This window comes from Dermochelys coriacea, chromosome 2 (genome assembly GCF_009764565.3).
Source record: "Dermochelys coriacea isolate rDerCor1 chromosome 2, rDerCor1.pri.v4, whole genome shotgun sequence".
In the NCBI taxonomy this organism is placed as follows: Eukaryota; Metazoa; Chordata; order Testudines; family Dermochelyidae; genus Dermochelys; species Dermochelys coriacea.
Window position 1 is genome coordinate 202,788,727 of NC_050069.1, and position 8,752 is coordinate 202,797,478.

Below are 8,752 nucleotides of genomic sequence, written 5' to 3' on the forward strand. Positions count from 1 at the left end.
CACAACAACTACATGGGGCCCACAAATATGTTTGGTGCCAGGGCCCACAAAAGGTTAACCCAGCCCTGGTTATATAAAGTATTCAGTCATGCTTGAAAGTGCACTTGGAGCGTGGTTAGGTATTTTACAGTAAGGTATACTGCTAATTAGAGGCCTCAGATATAAAAGATGACTTGTCAGAATTCCTCAGAATTACATGCGCATGAGCATATTAACATTTTATAATCTGTCTGAAGCAGGAAATCCATGTACACAGAATATAGGTAACAGCAAATAGAATTTATGCTTCATTGATAAGCCCATTATACTTAGCATGCATTAGACAAAACTGTTCTCTGAAGTTATAATGTAGTCTGAAATGTCAATCTTCATTATAGACTATCCAGTTTATGCAGAACATAGTAGACAGCAATAGAGCATTAAATATCCTGAACTCATGCAGTGCATTGCATATTTCAGTAATTCTGTTTAATTTTTAATTTATTTTGATATTGAAAATTATTTTTTCTCAAACACGTAATGCCTAATGAAATTATAATTTAAAAATCTGGGACTGTATCATTCCATCTGTTTTTGAGCAAAAAGCCCTATTGAAATCAATGAGGAGTTACACAGTATGATCCACAATTCTAGCCTTCATTACAAGAAATCAAAGTGGATCCAGGATTACTAACCAATAAAATAGTATAGATTAAGATCATACTGAAAAATTGTTCTCACTACGCCCCAATTGAAAAAAGGATTCCTATTCAGGAAAGCTCGTAAGCACGTGTTTAACTTTATTGAACACATTGGGACTTAAGCATGTGCTTTAGTGCTTTCCTGGATCAGAGCCTGTTCCAGTGCCCTTTGGAGTCAATGAGAGTTTTCATTGGGCTACAGATCAGGCCCTTAGAGTGAATGAGTTTATTTTGATTGGCAAATAAGATGTCATTCACTTATTCAATATCAATATGACCATTACAGTAAAGGGTAGGTGAGCAGATTTTGTGCCTGGGATGGTTTTCAAGATGGGAAGATGTCAAAGGGTGACACTGGCTCTTTAAGAGTAAGCAGGGCCAATGCACCTGTGACCGTTGGTTCAGCTGACCCCTGTTGAGCTTTAAAAGAGGGCACCTGGGCTTAGAGAGACCTGGTGAGGGAGTAGCTGGGTGAGACAGGCTGACTGCCAATCAGGAAAGGGGCAGAGAGAGTAGCATGGGGCTGTCACTGCCTGTTCCCTGGGAATATGAATCCCTGGAGAGTTAGAGTTGCCAATCTACTGGGTGGGGAGGCAGGGAAACAGGAGCAGGAAGACTGCCAGAGTCCCCTGAGAGGAGAGGCAGAAGGAACCTGAGAACTAAAAGGGGGGAAATGACTGGGAGCTGTAGCCCAGGTTAGTTGAGGAATTGTTTTTTCATTGATTTGACTTAAGTTTTGTCAATTAAACCGCGTAAGAGAGACTATTGGCATGGTAGTGACTCCTTCACGTGCTGTGGAAAAGCCCTGCCTTGTTACACATGGTGGAGAATTCGGGCAATTTGAATGGGCACTGATACAAGGGGAGAGTGAGGCCGGTCCTGAATGGGTGGTTTTTGTTTGTTTGTTTTTTAAAGGAAGAGGGACAAGAGGGAGCCAAAAGGCCATGAGGTCCTCTTCAGCCCTGGAATGTTTACCCTCTTTAACTGGTGTATGGAATAGCAGCAACTGCCAGGCTTCCTGCTTCAGTTCTGGGAAGTGGCAAATCAAAGGCAACAAACCTAACTAGTCCTCCTGCAGAGTCTGGTGAACCAAAAGAGACATCAAGAGATGTCGCTGGACATGCAGAGATGGGCGGAGACAGTAGAGAAGCAACAGCAGTACATGATGGGAGATTCTGCAAAGGGAAACTCTTAATAGTGGCAGGTACCAGGAAAGAAAAGATGTTTATGGGCCAGGAGGCTTGAGTCCCAGTTGAGAGCAAGCTATGCGTGTGGGTGGGAAGGCCACATTGAGAGGTCCTGCTCCTACAGAAACAATGATGGCAAGGGTGACTCTGTGCAGCAGATGCAAAAGATACTGTAGGGACTCTGGCTGATATTCTGCCTCATGCTAAAGCAAGGACAGGGCTGGTAGGCTGTGCCTATGGGACAGCAGGACATTTAAAAGGCACTGCCCTCATAGGGGAAAAAGTTGCAGCCAGAGAAAAGAAGGGGACTCCAAAATTGGATAAACCCAGAATAGTCTGCTGTGGTAGTAAAATGTGCAAGGAGCTAAAAAGGGAGTGGGTGTCCCACAGCACCAATACAGAGGCTGTTGGGAAACTGGATATGGCAATAATGGTGGGGAGGGAGGGCCTACAATTACTCATCTGACCCAGGCAGTAGAGGGTGTGAGAAAACTGGAGGAGCAGAATATGATCAGAGACAAGCTGGGGCAAGGTTGAGATGAATATGGAGGTTAAATGATCTCCTGAGGGGGGATGCAGACTTTGCCTCCAGTGATAATGTGGGATGGGAGGATGACTGTTAACCCCCTTCAGCTTATAAAGGTTCAGGGAAGACACCAGGCAAAGAATCCTCTATGACGCTGGCAGCTAGGAGAAAGAAGAGGGCAGTGATTGAGGATGACATGGAGGAACTCTGGTGGGCCTCTGGGAGGAAGGCTACTAGGATGTAAGAGCAAAAAGAAAAGGAGTACTTGTGGCACCTTAGAGACTAACAAATTTTCCCTGAGGAGCAGTGGAATAATTTTGGAGGGAAACCTAAAAGCAGCTTGAAGTAAGGCGGAATTTTGGATAAAGGCGGAGGGTATGGACTGTAAGGCTGGCCACACTACAGAGGACCCGGAGTGGCATGGAGCTAGAGACATGTTCCTGCAGGGACTGTTTTAAGGACTTGTGGCGGGGGGAGAGGGGAGGGATATGTAGGACTTTATCTGGAGTGTTGTATGTAAAATAGGTTTTGTTTTGGTATGGTGGTGTTTGGGGTCTACTTTGGGGTGGGGGTCCTGGAGGAAGGTTGGGTTTTTAAGGTTTTCCTTAGGAGTGGGCAAGGCCTTAATGGGGGGCGTGTGGGGGGTGAAGTGTCACAGGGTGATACTTCAAGCTTTAAAAGGGGGCACCTGATCTTAAAGAGAGAGTGAGACTTGGTGAGAGGGAGCCTTGATGAGAGCTAGTCAGGAAAGAGCCAGAGAGGGCTTGCTCTGCCTGCTCCTTGGGAATAGGGAGCCTGCCTGGGAGAACTAGGCCTACTAGAGTCCCAAGGACAGGAGGCAGAAGTCCCTGAGAAGTAAAGAAGGAAAATCTCTTGTGAGCTATATCCCAGAGTGAGTTGAGGAACTGTGGTTTTTGTTGATTTGACCTAAGTTTGGACAATAAACATGCATAAAAGAGAGACTGTGAATGTGGCAGATGAGTCAGATAAACTGATCCTTGATGATTTGTGAATTTGTCAAGTGAGCATTTTATATCTGTTGGTATATTTTTTCACATTTAATTTTTATAAATTTTTATACTATGACTTTTGAAAATGAAGCTCTCAGGCTACATAATGACCCATTATAGAGGTACATGCAGTGATGAGCTGCCAAAATCTTAACAACCGGTTCCCTCCTCACCCCACGAGGGGATCGTGGCCCGCTCCCGGGACTTCTGCCCCATCCAACCCCCCACGTTCCTTGATGGCAGGCCCCCCCCAGGACTCCTTCCCCATCCACCCTTGTCCCCTGACTGCCCCAGGAACTAGGCAGGAAGGTCTGGTGGGCCACCGTAGCGGGTGCCCGCCCCTAAGAGCCAGGGGGACTTACCTAGGGCGGCTCCTGGGAAGCATCCAGCAGGTCCCTCTGGCTCCTAGGGGCAGGGTAGTGTAGCTGTGGGGGGGAGCGCCACTCCCCCCACTGATCACATCAAAAGTGGCACCTTAGGCGCTGACTCCGTCGGTGCTCTGGGGCTGGAGCACCCACGGGGAGAATTTGGTGGGTGCAGAGCCCCCATCAGCAGCTCCCCGCCCCAGGCCTGGCCCCAGCTCACCTCCACTCCGCCTCTGCCTCCTCCCCTGAACGTGCTGCCCCACTCTGCTTCTCAGCCCCCCCCCCCCCGGTTTCCCGCGAATCAGCTGTTCGCGCGGGAAGCCGGGGGGGGGGGAGCTGAGAAGCAAGCGGCGGCTTTGCGCTGAGGCCCGCGGAGGCAGAGTGGAGGTGAGCTGGGGTGGGGGGGCGAGAGGAGGGCTGCCCACGCCGCAGCAGATAATCCGGGGGGCAAGCAGGGGAACCGCTACCCGCCCCAGCTTACCTCCACCTCCCTGGGCCTGAGCGCGAAGCCACCGCTTGCTTCTCAGCCCCCCTGCTGGCTCCCCCCCCCGGCTTCCTGCACGAACAGCTGATTCATGGGGAAACTGGGGGGGGAGGGCTGAGAAGCAGAGTGGGGCAGTGCGTTCAGGGGAGGAGGCGGAGCAGAGGTGAGTTGAGCTGGGGCCTGGCGGAGAGCAGACCACCCCAGCCCCAGAGCACCCATGGAGTCGACGCCTAAAGTGTCACTTTTGGCCAGTTGTTAAATTTAGAAGCCCTTTATGAACCAGTTGTCTTGCGACGGACAACCAGTTCTAAAAGGGCTTCTAAATTTAACAACCGGTTTCAGTGAACCGGTGTGAACCTGCTCCAGCTCACCACTGGGTACATGTAGTAGTTTTAAACTGGGCTAATGGGACTCGTAATGTTTTATAATCCCTATGGGGCTGTTGATAAAGGTATCCTGGAACAGTATACTTAAATGACATTGTAGTATTTTTTTTAGTGTAGGAAGCTATGACTGTTAAAGATTAAGGATTTATCTTGTTCATCTTTAGCCCATGAGTCATCCCATTGACTTCAATGAGATTGTAAGAAAAATAAGATTTAGTCTGTTTTTATCAATAAGGGGTGCAATTAAAAGTATAAATGTTGTGGACATACAATTAATGAATGATTTAATATTCATTTAGGATTATGTACAAACTATGAGCTGGATTTTTAGCTAGTATAAATTGGAATTGAACCGTTAGTGTTGATGGAGCTACAAAGGTTTACTTTGCTCAGTATCTGGTGCTATGTATTTATAACACCCCTTCATTTGTAAGTGACCCAGTGGATTGGAGGAGGTGGCAATGCTGATCCATTTGTGTTTTAGAGGTTAATTTGGCAGATTAATGTGAATTAATAATATTGCATCTCTCTATTGAGAGAGACAATGGTATAAGCACCGAAGTAGTTGAGTTACTATGTGCCATGCTGCAGCATCATGACTGGCTAAAAAGTCCAATTCTTGAGTGACAGACCTTGGCACAAATAGTGCTGGCATAAGGCGCAGGGCTAGAGGATGAACCCAGCATATGACTAGCATTTGAGGTCTGTTGTGCTTTCCTCTTCACTTTCCTGTGTCTCAGTCACCTCTCTGCAGCCATTTTGACTGCCTGGTGCAGCGCAGCCCTCCAATGTAGCCTGTTGCTAGCTGCATCTTCTTAGCTTGCAGCATCCATGTTGAGAATTTAAGTCCCTCTTGTAAGTGTCCTTGAAACTGAGCGAAGGTTGGCCCAATGGCCTTGGAGGATCCACAAGTTCTCCATACAGGAGATCATTGGAATGCATCTATCATTCATCCAGTGCAGATGACCGAACCGACGTAGACATCTATGTTTGAGAGTCGTCATTAGACTCGGGGAATTTTGCTTTCTCAAGGAGGTTGGTGTCAGAAACTTGATTTCCCACTTGATATTTAGAAAATGGCAAAGACAGCAGGTATCGAAGGTATTTAGCCTTATTTTATGCCTGTTCTAGGTGATGTCCAAGTCTCACCACCATACAGCAGCGTGCTCAGAATGCATGTCTGGTGGACCTGAATCTTGGCATTCGGTGTCGGTTTCCTGTTATCTGACACACGCTTGGTTAGTTGACCTAATGTGGTGGCTGCCTTTTTTTATGCAAAAATTAAGCTTCTTATCTAGAGATAAGAAATCTGATAGAGTTGATTCTAGATAGCAGAACTTGTGCATGGCTTCTAGCACAGTATTAGCTATTGAAACTTGAGGTACAGTCAACAAACCTTGTGCCATAAATCATTCTTTGTTAGTCCAAATTCATCACAAGCTAGTACAAAGGCTGGGTGGTTGGCAACTAAACTGGAAACTCCACCACTCACTAAGTGGTAGAGGGTATACCAAAAAGCCACTGGAATGAAAAACAATATCCATAAAGGAGTAACTCTGTCTCGTGCAGCTGCCTTGCAGCCAGTTCTTGGCTGAACAAAGGTTAGGGGAGAAATCCCAGAATAATAGTAAAGATCAGAAAAAATCATGTGAAAGAAAGAAACATGCACAAAATAAAATATACTAAAATAAAGACAAGCAGTGAAAAATAACAAATGTATATGGAATGGCAATATTCCACCGACACTCTGCTCTACCTGTTAGGCAAGTACTACAGCGCCACAGCTTGATGTAATCTGTTACGCAGAGTAAATATGTATATGAGAAACTAACAAAAAACTAAGGGACTTGATCCTCTGATTTTACACCAGTGTAATGGAATAATCTTAGTTGTATATAAGTAGGGCTAGATTCTAAGATGGCGTAAATTGGGGTAGCTTCATTGAAATCAGCCTTGCTATGCTGATGTACACCACCTGAGGATCTGGCCCATAGCATTTTCAAGACATGTTTTCCTTGTTAAATGTAGATTTTAATATAATATTTATGTTGATAAATGTAAAGAATAAAAGATAATGGATTAGTAGCATGGTTTTATTAGGATTCTTGGAAACCTTAACGTATAAATTTCCTGAACTCTGTGTGCTTGCTTTCTGAACCTTTAAACTGCATTAACCTAATTTATACCTTTAGGGCCAAATCTTGCAGTCCTAAGTCCTTCCTTAGGTAAAACTCGTATTAACTTTAATGGGAGTTGGCTTGGTTAAGCACTCCAGGATTTGGCCTGTAGTCTTCATTAATGGCAAAATTCATTCTTAGACAAATTAAAATTCCTCATGTGAATAATGGATGCAAGATCAGTCCCTATATTAATTAAAGCAAATGCTGACCAAAATTAATTCCATCACATATTACTTTACAGATCGCACAAATTCTCCATAACATCGGAGTGAGCATTTCAGATCAAAACTTAGAAGAAGTATGGAAGCAGGCCTGCATGAAACATCACAGAGAAGAGGTCTGTGTAGAATCCATCAGAAATATACTGGATGAGATACAAGCATCACACACAAAATGCAGTTGAGGTTTTCTATTCTTTGTGGTATTTTATTTAAAATAAAATCTGCCATAACTTTGATATTGACTAGAACAAATGTTTAAATATATTGTGTTTACAGAATTAGAATCCAATCTATAGTCCTTCTGTAAGGACTGTGGGAGACGGCATATATATATATATATATATATATATGAATCTGTTCTTATCCCCCATTTAAAGTATTGGAATTGGGCCACTGATATCAGTGGGAACAGGACTAGGTATGTTATTTGCTTATAAATTGAATTCAGTTGTTTCTCTGTATATTATTATATGACTTAATGTGTCTAAGTGTTTAAAATTTACATATTGAGCCTGAACACTTTTCCATCTTGTCTTCGTTTACAAAAACAGAAACCATTGAATAAATATTTGAAATGTTTTTACATACTGAGAATAATTAAATAACATGAATTTGTCTGATTTAAGATTTTTTTTTTTTTTAAAGCCAGTATTTCTGTGTAAAGGAAAATCGTTCCTCTGCTCTTCTAGAATTCCTTGTTGGTGTCAACAAAACGGTGGCTAAAGATGAGCTAGTTACCATAACTTATTTGGATTTACAAAAAATCTTTGAGGCCCCTCACAGAGGATACTAAGGAAATAAAATAATAATGGATTGAGATATAAAGTATTGACTGAGACAGCAAACAAAGCGGGGGGGAAAAATAGCCAATTTTCAACATGGCAAAAGGTGAACAGCCTGATACACCCAAGGTTATGATACTAGAAACCAGTATTTAATATATGTGATCTGGAAAAATGGATGAACATTCAGATGCAAAATTTATAGATCACACAAAATTATAGAGGTTAGAAAAGGCTAGAGAAGATCATGAGGAATTTCAAAGGGGCCTAACCCTCAGTTCATCAATAGCAAATACCTTTCATTTGTCAACAATTAATTTTAATACACATTGGAAAGAATGATCTGAACTGTGGAGATGCTCCTCTGGATTTTAAATCTAATTGTAACCACACAAGAAAAAGATCTGAGTGTGGACATCTGTGACAGGGAGCTATCAACAGCACCCTGATCACTGACATTGCTGCAGCTTAGAGAAGCCTGCAGGCCTAGTTGAGGGCAATTACATACTTTCTGGTGGGGGATTATGAGCACATGGATGACAATCACTGGGATAACAAGGTAACTGGGGAGAATATAAGAGGAGGAAACAGGGATCAAGGGGCAGCTCAAAATTGCTCAGGAGGAAGCTCAGAGTGTGAGCCAGGCCAGGCAGGGCTGCAGGGAAGCCAGTCCTTGCTATAAGTCTGTGTTGTATAGTATTGTTATGTAATAAATAGCCTGGTGTGCGTTTGTGGCCAGGCAGCAAGGTTCACTGGGTAATGATGGAGGTGCCCTGTGACAACAGTTTAATGAAAATCTCTGCTCACTTTGCAAATAAAATGTTAGGATGAATAAAAAAAATGAGATTGAAAATAATAATCTTTTCTAAATCAATATTATGCCCCAGTCCTAGAATATTATGTTCAGTTCTGTTCACTTTATTTCAAAAAG

At 43.7% G+C, this 8,752-nt stretch overlaps 1 protein-coding gene across 1 annotated transcript in view; it reads left to right on the plus strand.

The window, feature by feature from the left end:
* EFHB (EF-hand domain family member B) overlaps window positions 1-8,174 on the plus strand; it is a 40,211-nt gene extending 32,037 nt beyond the window's left edge. The window contains exons 6-7 of the mRNA XM_038391519.2: window positions 7,060-7,155; window positions 7,685-8,174. Coding sequence (XP_038247447.2) covers window positions 7,060-7,155; window positions 7,685-7,762 — 174 coding nt within the window. The 3' untranslated portion in view covers window positions 7,763-8,174. The remainder of the gene's footprint in view (window positions 1-7,059; window positions 7,156-7,684) is intronic.
* Window positions 8,175-8,752: the final 578 nt, after the last annotated feature.